Raw genomic sequence first — 14,774 nt, 5'->3', positions numbered from 1 at the left:
TTCAACCAATAATTAACATTATTATCAATTAATTTGAATCACTACCTCTCCAACAATTCACAATTGTTTTGGAATCGCATTGGCATATTGCGGGAAGACTATACCGAACTTATTTTTTAGTTCAACCATCTGTGACAGATTATGTGAGGATTCAAACAAACCACAGATTAAGAGTCTGTTAATTTTAATCCTCCAGCTTTGGTTAAATACAGGTTTAGTTTATAAAGAAAATTGAGGGAACTTAATAAAATTTAATTCAAGTAACTATTAACTTATTTAGAAATGGTATAATTTAGTTTATAATTAGGGTTATTTTAAAAAAAGAGTAAAATATTAAAACTATTTTTAAAATATTGAAAAAATCACCAATTTTTGTGCTATTCATAATAATTTTCTATTTGACTTTTTATTTTTACAAATTAAGTCTATTTCGTTCTAATTATTTTTATTATTTTCATCACAGAGTTGGATTCATAATTGTTTTTAAAAATATTGGTAGAAGTAATAAATTTAAGAGTAAGATGAGATTTAGGGTTAATCTTCAGAAACTAAAAAAAATTTGTAATTTCTTTTTTTGAAAACCCCAATAATTTTTTGCAAATTTATTTTCTAATGACAATTTACCGTCAATTTAATTGGGGTCTTTAGTTGAATAAGTGAATTGAAACGAAGGCTTGTCGTCAGTCGGTTGCGCAAGACGAAAGTGAAGATTCTCCCATTTTCCGATCAACCCAACAGGTCCTTTTCTTCTTCAACTCCGCCATTGCATTCTTCTCATCTTCCTTCTTATTTTACTCTTCTCTTCTCTGACGATTCTTTTCCCCGTTTTTCTCTTTTTGTTTCATGGAATTTTAGTGTTCCATTTCAGTTTCCAATTTGTAAACTAACATAAACATCTCATCAATGCCTTAGTTTCGATTTTCTGAAGTAGGTTTTTCTTGGAGCTTAATCGAACTAAATCAGAGGAACAGATTTTCGGTAATGTCGGAGAAAGGCGAAAAGGGTTTTTCAGTGCAAAAAAGACCTGCTAAGTCTTCCCTCAAGTCTTCCGCTCTCAAGGATGGTTCGTATCGTTAATATCTTTTCACTCTACCTGGAATGGGAGGTTGTGTATTGTTTTCAACTTCATGCATCTGTTCTGTTGCCCCCATTTGATTCAACTGAATTCACTCTTGTCCAAATTACTTATCAATCTTCAACGAAAAATTTTGTTTTGAGAATCTCTTGGATTTTAAAGCTACTAATATAAATGTTTGTACAGAACTGAAAATTAGTGAATCCTTGTTGTTTCCAGCTTTCCATGTGATTATGCTTGTAGTTTGCCAAATGGATCATGGGACAGGAATACATCATTATATATAATATGTTATGTTTCTATCAAATGCTTCCTGACTTATTGCATAGCTTCTCTAAAAGGAAAGGATGATAGTTTGTCAAAGCTAAAGAAGGGAAGGAAAGTCCAGTTCGATGCTCAAGGTCAATAGTCTTTTTTAATCCTTCTAAGAATGATACTTTTTGTGTTGTTCAAAATACAATTCACTTGATGTGCCAATGTTGAATAAGTTATATGTCAGAAGAATGTGTTTACCATATAAAACTACTTAATTCGGACGTAATTTGTACATACAGGATCAGTTGATGCGACAAATACTTTTTCGATGAAATACAGTGGCAAAAATGGTACTGGTTTTAAATGTTTGTTTTATTTCCTATTTTACTCTTATCTTTCTACTGACTTCATCAGCCTCTTATTTGTTATTTTTCTGTTAATACAAATTCTCTCCTTTCCAATTGTGGCTTGTAGGTGACTTGGGTAAAGGAGGAAAAGGTGCAAACACGAAGGCTTCTATTGCGAAGGAACCCCAAGCACTAGAGTTAAAGATTGAGCAAGGTGGGTATGCCTTGACTTTGAATATGGTTTTATTCAGTATCACATGGTCATGAATGTATACGCTTTTTCTGTTATTCATATCATGGAAGGTCGGTTTTGCCTTACTCTGTTTGGCAACTGACTGTTTTCTCTTTTCTGTTCTGAGGCCATATTTTTTATTTTACTTTTATTCTTTTATTGATGGGATAAAGAGAAGTATGTCTCCTGTTTATATTATTGCCTTTTTTTTTTTTTCATTTTGGTTTTAAATTGGTGTGCAGAACTGCCCAAGAATGTTAAATGCCAATGCCTTATGGACTGTGAGGCTGCACAACTTTTACAGGGAATCCAAGATCAGATGGTTTTTCTATCCGCTGATCCAACCATAAAAATTCCCACGTAAGTGAATATTATCGATCATTTATTTGGAAGAATAATTTCACATGCTTACCAACTTGATTTGCTTTTATCTTAGGTCATTTGATAGGGGATTGCAATATGCTAAAAGAGCCAACCACTATGTAAATGCCGAGTCAGTTAGACCGGTTCTTGAGTATCCTTGATCTGATGAATAGGCCATTTCTTTTTTATTTCTTCTTATGGATGGAATCAATTTATATACTACCTTGGAAGTATGCTTTTGCACCAACCCAGCACTCCTGGTGTGCTGTATGGTGCTTGTTTTCATTTGTCTGTTCATTTGAGTGCTTAACTGAAAATTCTAGAACCCTCAAGAAATATGGCGTAACGGATAGTGAGGTAGTTATATCTATCTTCTTTTTTGCCTTTCTCAAAATTAATTCTTCGAATGATAAACTGACTCTGGATTAAAATTGATTCAGATATGTGTGATTGCTAATGTCTGCCCAGACACTACTGATGAAGTTTTTGCTCTTCTTCCATCCTTGAAGGTACGGTTTATGTTTCCATATTTTCTGTAATATCACCATGCCATATGAATATACTTAAAACACATATTCTTTTCCTGCCTATTTGAGCATTGCTAAAGAGGCTAACGCATTGTACCCTCAATCGAAAGGTTGGTGGGTTAAATTGTCACCTCTATTAGTTGAACTTAAAAATTGATTTAGTTTCTGTACTTATTCTGCTATTTGGTCCTCTTGTATTTTCCTTAGATCAATTAGGTCGTCCTAGCTTACAATTACTTGACAAGAATAATTTAGTGATTTACTAATGGGTAAAAAATATGCACGTGTGATGAATTTCAATACAATATGAAAATATTTCGTTTCCTATCACCAAAAAAAAAAAAAGAAAAAGTGAAAATATATAATAAAAGAACTGAAAATGCAAGGGTAAAACAAAAATTGAAGACTTTAATAGAGCAATGGTAAAATAGTTATAAATGTGTCGTAACCTTTTTCAGTCAATTTGGTATTGCCTCCCTCAGAATATGTTGTAATTCTAAAAGTATATTCAAAATGTTTAAGATTTTGTAGCTTCTCTTGTTTACCCTCCCAAAAACTTTAGGATTCAATATTCTATTTATAGAAAGTTAGATTGAGAGGAATTTGCTCCTCTAAGGTGTTCTTTTTTGGATCTTCCTTGTTCGGAGGTAATCCTTTTAAACTGAAACCATTCTTCAAATGTTTCCAAGTGCTCGTAAGGACCTTAAAAACACATTTAAATATGTGTAGCCTACATAGATGGGTTATGTATTGGTTATGCATCATTGGAACTTTGTTGCTATGATTATTGTTTATTCATTTATTTGATTCCAACATGGTTATATACAAAGCAGAGGAAAAGAAGCAAGCTAAGTGAACCTATCAACAATGTCTTGAGTGAGCTAGCCAAAGTAAAATCATCCTGAAGTCATCGAGTTGCTTGCTGTTGCTGTTGCTGTTGCTGTTGCTGTTGCTGTTGCTCAGGTCCGGTTGCCCTCTCCCCTTCCTGTGAAGATTGTTTTATGGCATTTGAAAATTAGGACCTTATCTTTTCAATGGCATTCAATAGATATAACTTTGGGGGGAAGTAAGTATTAGCCCATTGGAATATTTTGTTCTTGAAAAGATCTGTATTTGCTACTGGCACCGTTGATATAGTGTAAAAATATGGGTTTAACTTTACGGAGAATGCATTTCCCAGTTGAATCAACCCTATTGGCCTGAAAATTCATGGAGGGGAATAGGGTCACAGTTCTTGGAGAGGAAATCTTCAAAATTCAAAAATGAAGATAGAAGGTAATGTTTAGATTACAGCCAGATTTAAGCACTACACTTTCTTATAAATATAAAATTCTCGGTAGTTTGTTTATTGCTAGATAGTAAATTATATATATATTTTTAGAAATGATTTGAAATTCTACTACTAGAAAAAGACGTAAATCTAAACGTATTTCACTTTTATTTGAAAAAAAAAAAATGGAAACCGAAAAGTTTACTAAACATGTTTGATTTTTTTTTTCCAATTTCCTAAAATTAGAAATAAATAAAAGGCAACTTAAACTTTTATTTATTTTTCTTGGAAAAGTCCATTCTATTATGTTTTTTCACACCCTTAATATCTATTCAAATATTAAAAAAAAATAATTACAAAATATAGCAAAAATTTGGTGTTTTGGTGTTTGGGTGTTTGGATAAGAAATTTTACTATAATTTAAAATGCACCTTAGAACTAACTTTAAAGAAAAAAAAGTTTAAATTTCCAATTTAAATTTTTTGGAAGTTTTGAGATAAATAAACATTTACCCAAGATTCTTGTAAATTAATTATTTAACTTTAGAAAAATGAAGGCAGGATTAAAAAAAATGAAAGGAAAAAGTAAATTTTGAATGATCTTAAAATGTTGCAATTTCTATGTTTTATTATTTCAAACCGTGACATTAAGAACTATATGTTAATTAAGCTACACACCATTTTTATTCTTCCACAATCTTTTGTACGGAACTTCAAATTTTTCTAAAAAATATAATAATAATAAGAAGAAGAAAATTACCCTCTTGGCCACTAGATTTTATTGCTTGATGATTTTAATTTAATAAATTACAACAAAATTCATCAAACTCTCAATTTTTCAATTTTTTTTCTGGCTATTGATAACAATTCCAGTGATTAACATTTTTAAAAAGTTGAAAAACAAGGTTGAAGCATTTTGAAATCTAAAGTAGTTGAGAAATTATATTTGTTTTGAATGATAAAATTGTAAAGAATATGTAATAATAAAGATTTTTTTAAATTTTTATTTTTAGAAACATCAGTACATAATATTAATTAATTAATTAATGTTTAAAGATGAATTACAAATATTTCGAAAAGTAAAAAAGGGGATTCAACGGTGAATAATGAGTAGAGATAGTACTGATTAGAAAGCATCCTCGTGAATTGTCATTTCATACAAAAGCTTGACTCTCATTGACTTCATCATCTTCCAAAAATCCATTGATTTCAATCAAGTTCTTAATTTAATCCGCAATCCCAATTCTCGATTTCAAAACGTCGATTCAAATTCTAGTTTTACCAGACCGATCGCCGATGGAATTACTGCCCGAAAACGAGAGAAGAACAGAATCGTCCGATGAAGACGAAGATGAAGACGAAGAAGAAGAAGAAATATGGAGGAAACACTACTCGTCCAGACACCGAATATTACTCGTTGGAGAAGGGGATTTTTCGTTTGCACTGTGTTTGGCCAAACACTTCGGATGCGCTTGCAACATTGTAGCTACTTGCCTCGATTCTCAGGGTACGATCATAATCGCAATTGATTGCTTTTGTTTATGCCTTTTTCATCTTGTTGCGTTGTTGACGAATTGGTTTGGTTTGGTTTTGTTTTGTTTCTCTATTCCAGATGACCTAGAAAAGAAATACAGCGACGGAATTAGGAACGTGAGGGAACTAGAAGAAAGAGGATGTTTGATATTCTACGGAATCGACGTGCGAAATATGAGCACACATTTCTTCCTTAGAACACAGAGATTCGATCGCATCGTCTACAATTTCCCTCACGTCGGGTTCCTGTACCGCGAGGACAGTTTCTGCCAAATTCAGTAACCGATCTTCTTCTTCTTCTCTTCTTCTCTTCTTCTCTTCTTCTTTCTCAATCAGTGCATCGGAATTTCTTATGGAATGAATGGAACTGCAGATTGAACAAGGAATTGGTGGAAGGGTTTCTGAGGAACGCTAGGGTTTTATTGAAGAAATTAGATGGGGAGATTCATGTATCGCACAAGGAAGGGGAACCGTACAACAAATGGGAGCTGGTGGAGGAAGCCATGAAAGTGGGGTTGAAGCTGGAGGAAACGGTGCCGTTTAACAAGAAGGATTATCCGGGATATGAAAACAAGAGAGCCGATGGAGGTCACTCCAATGCCCCATTTTGGCTTGGGGATTGCAGTACTTACAAGTTTAAGCTTAATCAATCCGGCTGAGATGGGCATGGGCATGGCGATCGATCAACCACACTGTCATTCAAGATGAAATGGAAGAAAGCTTCTTTTCCCGTAGCTCCTGTGTTGTCATGAAATTTAACTATCATTCCCATCCAATGAAATCAATTATCTGTGAATTTGATAATCTCTTTGATACCATTTCGTGATTAGTTTTTCAAAATTGAAGCATATGAACATCCATTTCACATTCCAAGTTCTTGTTAAGTTACTGACCTATGGTTTTTAAGCAATGGACACTCTTGTCCGTAGTCAAAAGAAATCTATCATAATTTGGATTTGATTTCTATTTAGTCTTTAAATATAGTTGATAGCTAATTGGGTAAATGAAATGATGCCACGATAGTAAAGAAAGTTGAGAAAGATTATGAAATGTTTCTTAAAAGACAAGTCATTGATCGCTTCAAATACATGACACATCGGTTGAGAATGATAGTGAATTCTACGACAATGACATGAAACCAATAGTCCATGTAAATATATGAATATCACAACTTTTTTGTCATGCCAATTAAATACAAATCGATTAAAGAGTGTTGCTTTTGAAGTCTTAAAACCCACTTTAAAAATTGCATTTAAACACTTCCAATCGTTATCCAGGCCTCAAGCAAATAATCTTATAACACTTTGGGAAGACCACAATTCTGTTTTTATCTTTGAGAAATGAACTTCTACTTGGAAACGTCAAATTCTATTCTCTCGAGAAAATAAGTCTTGTTATTAGTGATAATATTAGATTTATCTAGCTATTGTAAACAACTATATATTTATACATATATCAAACCTAAGAATTTTAGACAATTTTGTGACCAACGATTGAGGGTATATTCAACTCCTACGGGAGATATTCAACATTACTGAGACATTGTAAAGACATCGACAAAGGGAAATAATTTATTCACATCTGAATTATTTATCGAAGACTATAGACTATAAAATTAGAAAACAACTGAAACATCATTATCAATTCCATTGGACAACAATCATTTTACATTTTTTAAAAAGAAAAAAAATAACTCCAGAATTCTTCTCTCCAAACATCTCAACTGAAAAACCTATTGAAGCATTCAACAAAAGTTAATTTTATGTAATCCAAATCCTCCAAGATTATTTTCTCACAAAGATCAATTGGCCTTTCCTTTAAATATATATATATATATATATACATATATAGACACAGACACAAGCACTTGACTTTCATTATATAATTCACAAAGAGAATTTAAATTATTGTTCTTTGAAGCTTCCTGATTTGAGCTTCTTAATTTGTTAATTTATTTGACTTTGATTATTTCTCGAACACACGTCATTACTTGTAAATTTGTCCTTTCAAATATGTTGACATTCAAAAAGGAGAATCATCAACTCTTCTAGTTTCATTTTAATCTCTCCCAAATGCTAATTCATACTCTTTCTTGTTTCTAAATTTCATCTCAATAATCTTCTTTCTCTATTTGCTTTCTTCTCTGCTTTTTCTGCACTTACTTTGAGAGTTTGTTTTTATCAAACATCGAAACAGAATTATGGGAGGTCAGCCTTCTAGGCAAATATGCAATATTCACATCTATGATACTACTCCGAAGCAGCCATCAAAATGTTCGTGTGGTCGTACCCTTCCCCCGAGCACGAGTCATACCCTTCCCCCGAGCACGAGTCGTACCCTTCCCCCGAACATGAGTTCTGGGCCTTCTTTTCAAAACCCAAGTCATAAAATAAATGGTGATGATTTTGAATCCCTTGAACAGGTACCATTCATCTTCTCTTATTAGTTCCATTGAAATGTTTTGGTTCACCTTGTTTTCATGATCTTTACCAAACCATAATACCGAAAACTAAACAAAACATCTTGGCGTAAAAACTGTGGCGCCTTGAGCATCTATCAATTGGATTCATGAGTTCTGCACTTACAGGTGACTGAAGCCCTTGTAAAGGCAGGTTTGGAATCCTCCAACCTGATCATTGGAATCGACTTCACAATAAGCAATGAGTGGACTGGGACCAAATCTTTCATGGGGAGGAATCTCCATGACCTTGCTGGAGCTTTTCTCAATCCCTATGAACAAGCAATTTCTATCATTGGAAGAACACTCGAAAAGTTTGACGACGATAACATCATTCCGTGCTACGGCTTTGGAGATGGTGTGATTTTGTGATCAAACTGTAGAATTTCATCAAACACACACACATATATAAACACTCTTATCTTAAAGTTCCATTAACTTATGCAGTTGCTACTGGAGATAGGGAAGTTTTTAGCTTTCATTCGGGAGATAGGCCATGCCATGGCTTTGAGGAAGTGCTCTTTTGCTACCGTGAAATAGTACCTCACGTTAGATTGGCAGGTAAATTTTCCCTTAACAGAATCTCAATTCACTTCTTCATTTGCATTCACTATAACTTCTGCTTGCTTGTATACTATTTATTACTATGTCAGGCCCAACATCGTTCGCTCCAATCATAAGAAACGCGATCAGAATAGTCAATGACAGCGGTGGCCAGTATCATATTCTTCTGATCATTGCTGATGGCCAAGTTAATAGCTACACATATTAATTGAAATTGATCGTTTATACTTCGACTTCTTGTAGTTCCTCTAAATCTGATTCATTCATATTTTCATGGTCTCTCTATGCTAGGTAACAAGGAGCGTAGACACTCGTAAAGGTCACCTTAGTCCTCAAGAACAAGCCACGATAGATGCAATTGTGGAAGCAAGGTTGGTTGAACTATACAAAATGACCACATGTTTGCTACAATCCCATTCCCTTCTATAGCTTCAGTTTGATGTTCTTTTTATGCAGCAAATATCCCCTGTCTATAATCTTAGTTGGAGTTGGTGATGGCCCATGGGATCAAATGAGTGAATGCGATGATAAAGTCCCAGGGCGGCAGTTCGACAATTTTCAGGTGAAAAGAGAGAGAACTTGCAGTACTAGACTCAAAATACCATTTTTTGGTTCTATTTTTTCAATTTTTGTTTTCATTCCGAGGTTTATTGTCTGGGGCAGTTCGTGAATTTTACTGAGATCATGTCGAAGGGTACTTCCCCGTGTAAAAAGGAGACTGAGTTTGCACTGCAATGTCTGATGGAGATACCACCTCAATACAAGGAAACAACGAGGCTCCAACTTCTGGGGTAAATTACCCGCTGAATGCTTCAAATGTCCGCCTTATCCGTAATATAAATGGTAAATCATAGTACCTATGGTTTAACTAAACTTTCCACAAATTTTACTTGCAGCCAAAAAAGAGAAACGCAAGAGCATTTGCCCTTCCCACTGCCACGGCCTCCTCCAATCACCAATATTCCACGCTACCACTATACTCCAATCTATAGGCGCACAGACAGTGACATAACATCATCTTTCTCTGGTTCCACTTCTCCAGCTCATTCGGTACTTTCCCGGTCATCTACTTGGTCGTCGTCAATGTCATTTTATAGGGTAATGCTACAGTTGAAAGCTTTAACAACACAAAAACACATGTTGGCTGAAAAACCTACGTTGACATTCAGAAAATAATCGATTTCTTAATAACCACATTGTGATTTGCAGATTTGTCCAAAATGCTACACGAATGAGAAAGAACTTGCATTTGGATGTGGACATCAGGTAATTCGTAACACAATTTAGCAGTTTAATTGGGAATATCTCCAATCCTTTTTCTTTTTTCTTGTTTAATATTTAATATTAACAAGCACGTTTGTCGCAGACATGCTCGGATTGTGGTAAAGATCTCCTCTTCTGCCCAACATGTCAAACCCAGATAACAAAAAGCATAAAGCTGCGAAACTTCTAACTGTTGAAGTAATAGTAGTAGAGATTGTGTGCAGTGTGCTTTAGATCAATTGCTAAAGTAATCAAAGCGTGAGGTGTGTTTGATCATTTTGATTTGTGTGTACCAACCAGAAATCATTTCCTGAAATAAAAAGTTGAGCCGACAAACAAGAACTTTGATTTCAAAAGTTAAGGGTATCTTAAGAGTTACAAACACATAATCCTAAAATTTCATTTCCACTAAGACCCCCTTATGGACTGATGTTTTTCAGATCGAGTAGTTAACTTTTAACAAAATCGGGCTGATTAGTGACAGATCTAACCCATGCCCATTTATGATCTCTAGTATTAACTTCATTCTTTGCTTCTGCCACCTCTTTCAATGGAATATATGAATAGTTTCCATTAATAGGGCCAGAGACAAATCCAGTATAACCAGCCATTACTCCATGAATGGCTGAATGAGCGAGCAGTGTACAATAGGAATTATCTGTAGCATTTGCAGGCACGGCACGAATCATATAAGTAGGATCTATGTATTTCACAGTAAATAACTCACCGGGATGCGTTGTCGCCCACCAATTCTTGAGCTCCGTCTTCAACCATCCGCCTACATCCAAGAACACCGGATTTCCAGATTCGTCTCTCTCTTCCTTTTGCGCTTCCGTTCTAGGTATCATACCTTGTCCTGCTCCCTCAGCAACCACCAGAACCGCATGCCCGTTCTCCTTCAACCTTCGTTCAAGAAACGGAAACAAACCTCCGTTGCCTTCCAAATAGAAGGCCATTTCAGGTATCAAACAGCAATCGACGTCTCGGCTGCTTAATGTGGCATGGAGTGCAATATGGCCGGTGCTTCTGCCCATCAATTTCACTAGCCCTATCCCATTCACGGCGCTCTCGGCCTCCACATGAGCAGCGTTGATTGCTTGTTGTGCCATTTCGACGGCCGTTTGGAATCCGAATGATCGGTCAATAATTCCAATGTCATTGTCGACAGTTTTAGGAATTCCGGTGACCGCGACTTGAAGATTCCGACGACGTACTTCCTCGAATATCTTGACGGCGCCACGCATTGTGCCATCCCCTCCGGTTATGTAAACCTACCTCATTTTGCAAGGAATTGCCATTCAAACAATCATAATTCGTAATTGAAAGTTGAAACTGCTTGAACATGGAAAGATCCAAGTTTTACGGTTGGAGTTGGAAGGCATAACAGAATTCGTATGAAAAATAAATTATTTAACAAATACACCGAAAAAACTATATTCTAAAATAAACTAAACAGAAAATTAATTGATAAATCTGAAAAATATTATAATGTTTTTAAAAATAACAAAATAAGTTAAAATATTTATAATTTACACCAAAATTCTTAGATTCTTATTAATTATTAATGACTATTAAATGTTTGGTAGAGATAGAATATAAAATTGTGTTAGTTGATAAATATTTTGTCAAATTTGTTATTTTTAATCATTTTACAAAACTACTTTACACAAAATTCAAAAGAATATTCCAATCACCCCAAAACTACTGAAAAAATATATTTATAAAATATACATTTATAGACATAAACTAAACTATTAGAATTTAAAATTTGGTTGTATTTTGTATATATATATATTGAGGAAAATTGCATCGAATAAGTGTATTTTCCTAATTAGTTTCGATATTTCTATCTATTTTTATTTGGTTATATTTAAAAATAACATGGTTCTCAATTGTGTCATCGAGGAGCTTACTCCACTGCATGTATATAATTCGTATTGAATAATATTTGAGTTCGTGGTTTTTCTTCTTACCCATCCAATTCTACTCTTCTAAATTACTCAGCTTGTGTATAAATACACCTAATTATTCTTTTATATATATATAAACACGTCATCCACCGCTACAAAACACTTAATTTGCAGTTGAAAAGACAGAGACGTAAAGATTCAGTTAGAAACAGAGTAAAAACCTGATTGAAACCATGGTTTTCTATGGCATCCACTATCTTCTTCAGATCAAACCCTCCTCGTGATGTTTGAAGAGCAGTCCCACCTCTCTTATGCCAATTATCAACCAATTTCAAATTCAATTCCACGGGCTCCGTCGAATAAAACCCTCTGTAACCCGCCACAATCCCATATATCTGCCGCACTCCGTAAAGTTCCCACAGCCCCACCACCAGCTCTCTGATCACCGTATTCATCCCGGGGCACAGCCCTCCGCATGTCACGATCGCCGCTCGAACCGACTCCGGTTCGAAATAAACCTTCCTCCTCGGACCAGCCCGGCGGTACGCCACGTGAGCAGGGGAAGTGTCTCCGGACAGGTCGAAGGCGATCCGGCGGAGGACGATGTCGGTGGAGGTAGCGTAGAAGCCGTCGATTGGGTGGAAGAATTGGTTGGTTTGGAGTGGGTTGGTTCGGGTTTTGAGATTGGGGAAGTTGTCGGTCAGGTGGGGGAGGTCTGCGACGGTGATTGTGGGGTGTTGGTCGGATATTTTGGCGGTGGCCATCGGAGAGAAAGAGGGGAAATTGAGAATGGAGTGTAAAATGGCGTAAAGTAGTTATGGGAATAAAAGTTGGGAGAATTTGTTGGCTTTGTGTAAAGGCTTTTTGTGCAAAATAAAATATATTTTAGGGGAATTGTTATTCCTCGGAATCATTAATGTAGGCTATGTGGAGCAGAACAAATAAAAACAGAGTATGAGCTCAAGCTCGAGCTTGAGCTTCTTTAAAAGGTAGAGAAAATAAGAGGGGAAAATGACAATCAATGGATATTTAAGATTTCGTAGAGATTTGAATGTCATCAAGCCACAGCGTAGCAACAAATTACGGTTTCAAATGCTAATATAAACTTTGAAGAAAGTGGGTTTGATTCAATTTACAAGGTTCATTAATCAAAAGTTACACTCAAATTTCTTTCTCTCTTAATATTAAAAAGGGTAAAAAATATTTGGTGCATGTACCTATGTTTATGTATCCTTACTTTAATAAAACATTTTTTGTTTTGGAGGATATGTCATTAAATGTATTTTTTTTGTTTTGAAACGAACTTATTAAATGTATTAATTTTGATTCCTAAAAAAAAGTAATAATTTTGTAACTGATTTGAAGAAAGAAAAATAGATGAATGAACACAGACTTGAAAGCCCCAATACAAGCGAAATCTGAAAAACCCCTTCCCCCTTCGTAAGTTATCGAGGCGTTTTGAGAAGTCCGCGTCATTTTTCTCTTCCCCATATCTTGCCACGTGTCTTTTTAAGAATTTCTTGTTATAAACAATTGGACTTCTTTTTCAGTTAAATTCTTCCTTTCAATTTTAGTTTCAATATTCCATTTTGTATTTCTTTAATAAGTTTAAATTTAGTCTTTATTCTTACTTTAGGTTTGATTTTTATTATCTACTTTCATAATAATTCTTCAAATATATTCATATATTGTATTTTATTGCATACAAAAATTATAAAAATTAAACCATCAAATTGAATAAATGTTAACCTAACCTTTATCTAAGTTTGAGGGAAGAATTTTATGGCAATATATTTTTCCTATCATTTTTCAATTTAGACTTTGACGATGTGTTTAATTTTTTTATTTGAGAGAATTTAAATCTCAAACATCTTGGTTGCTCATATAAATATACGTTAATACATCTATGTTCACTTGTTAATTCGTTTTAAAAAATTTATCCTTCAAAATAAACACTTTTAAATAAAAACCTTAAAACCTTTCTACATCAAGTTTTTCATAAACATTCAATAATTTTTAAATAGATTTTTTCTAATTATAAAAATTAGCATAAACTACATGCTTAGTTTAACTGACAACGATATACATTGAAAACTAAGAGATTCCAAATTGATCCAATTCTCCCTCTCCAATATGTACTAAAAAAATCACCTTGGTAGAATTGTTTGGAAAAGGCCACAATGAAGTAGGCCAAGCATCCCTCGTATTTTCTTCCTTCAATGAAAAAAATCCGCATAGTCATCTTTTGTGCAAGCTAGAACTTCAATAAAAATGTGTCATGTGATACTTTTTTTAACAATTAGAAAAAATTATTTGTGTGCAAAAGAGAAAATGAGCATCAAATGATGTGGTTGCACCTAAACATTACTCAGAACAAAAAAATGGAAATATCTTCATGATAATATCAATAGATATAGATTTAAAAAAAAAACATATGATTTAACTTGACCACTAAATTACCATAATCGTCCGACATTATCGTGATGACTTTTTTGAATAATTTACAATTGCATGAACTATTCCACAGTGTACCTAACCCATTTACAACACCGAACAATGCAACAAGGGAGAAATAATTACACTAAGAAAGCAATTTTAGAATACATGTGTCCAAAGCACTTTGAAAAATTAAACAACAAATTATAATTCAAGTTCTCATCAATTCAACAATCTCCATCAACAAAAAGAAATCATAAATTATAATAATGATCTACACACAAAGACGACTCTTATGATCCCATAACAAATACATTAACTAACACATTCACTACAATAGTTAACACATAACACTCTTCAAAACTTCAAACTCAAAACTATAAATGATAGATATGCAAGTATACAATGAGAAATTAGAAGTGAAAACGTACCTGAAAAGAAAAAGTAGAACGTAACAAACATGGAGATGTTGTATACATATGTAGATGTATGTATATATATATATATAGGAGCAATAAGAAAGTTTTTGGGAGTTAAAGGTG

At 34.1% G+C, this 14,774-nt stretch overlaps 4 protein-coding genes across 9 annotated transcripts; 3 read left to right on the top strand and 1 right to left on the bottom strand.

Moving 5' to 3' along the window:
- The first annotated feature begins 574 nt into the window (after positions 1 to 574).
- Positions 575 to 4,089, top strand: LOC101213971 (DNA-directed RNA polymerases IV and V subunit 4). Of its 5 annotated transcripts, none has more exons than XM_011659798.2 (10): positions 575 to 738; positions 932 to 1,063; positions 1,405 to 1,476; positions 1,630 to 1,680; positions 1,805 to 1,891; positions 2,152 to 2,269; positions 2,346 to 2,423; positions 2,596 to 2,629; positions 2,713 to 2,781; positions 3,633 to 4,089. In XM_011659798.2, the coding sequence occupies exons 2-10, from the start codon at positions 982 to 984 to the stop codon at positions 3,702 to 3,704; spliced, it is 663 nt and encodes a 220-aa protein (XP_011658100.1). In that variant the 5' UTR covers positions 575 to 738; positions 932 to 981; the 3' UTR covers positions 3,705 to 4,089. The 5 variants fall into 5 exon arrangements, with proteins under 5 accessions (XP_011658100.1, XP_011658103.1, XP_011658104.1 ...); XM_011659801.2 differs by having other exon boundaries at positions 613 to 738; positions 1,417 to 1,476; XM_011659802.2 differs by having other exon boundaries at positions 616 to 738; positions 913 to 1,063; positions 1,417 to 1,476.
- Positions 4,090 to 5,184: 1,095 nt separating this feature from the next.
- Positions 5,185 to 6,474, top strand: LOC101214213 (uncharacterized protein At4g26485). The gene is made up of 3 exons (XM_011659797.2): positions 5,185 to 5,575; positions 5,681 to 5,879; positions 5,975 to 6,474. The coding sequence occupies exons 1-3, from the start codon at positions 5,365 to 5,367 to the stop codon at positions 6,258 to 6,260; spliced, it is 696 nt and encodes a 231-aa protein (XP_011658099.1). The 5' UTR covers positions 5,185 to 5,364; the 3' UTR covers positions 6,261 to 6,474.
- Positions 6,475 to 7,635: 1,161 nt separating this feature from the next.
- Positions 7,636 to 10,242, top strand: LOC105435942 (E3 ubiquitin-protein ligase RGLG2-like). 2 transcript variants are annotated; one of them, XM_031888276.1, is made up of 10 exons: positions 7,636 to 8,023; positions 8,189 to 8,417; positions 8,507 to 8,620; positions 8,713 to 8,810; positions 8,915 to 8,994; positions 9,080 to 9,185; positions 9,287 to 9,414; positions 9,520 to 9,673; positions 9,833 to 9,889; positions 9,990 to 10,242. In XM_031888276.1, exons 1-10 carry the CDS (start codon positions 7,802 to 7,804, stop codon positions 10,074 to 10,076), a joined length of 1,275 nt encoding a protein of 424 aa, XP_031744136.1. In that variant the 5' UTR covers positions 7,636 to 7,801; the 3' UTR covers positions 10,077 to 10,242. The 2 variants fall into 2 exon arrangements, with proteins under 2 accessions (XP_031744136.1, XP_031744135.1); XM_031888275.1 differs by having other exon boundaries at positions 7,640 to 8,023; positions 9,520 to 9,721.
- LOC101211230 (ATP-dependent 6-phosphofructokinase 2) lies at positions 10,210 to 12,879 on the bottom strand. Its single transcript, XM_004134767.3, has 2 exons — positions 12,018 to 12,879; positions 10,210 to 11,157 (listed from the first exon to the last, which is right to left on the bottom strand). The coding sequence occupies exons 1-2, from the start codon at positions 12,558 to 12,560 to the stop codon at positions 10,336 to 10,338; spliced, it is 1,365 nt and encodes a 454-aa protein (XP_004134815.1). The 5' UTR covers positions 12,561 to 12,879; the 3' UTR covers positions 10,210 to 10,335.
- Between the last annotated feature and the right edge of the window lie 1,895 nt (positions 12,880 to 14,774).

This window comes from Cucumis sativus, chromosome 6 (assembly GCF_000004075.3).
Source record: "Cucumis sativus cultivar 9930 chromosome 6, Cucumber_9930_V3, whole genome shotgun sequence".
NCBI lineage: Eukaryota > Viridiplantae > Streptophyta > Magnoliopsida > Cucurbitales > Cucurbitaceae > Cucumis > Cucumis sativus.
The sequence above is the reverse complement of the archived record's forward strand: the minus strand, read 5'-3'. Positions and strand labels throughout refer to the sequence as shown.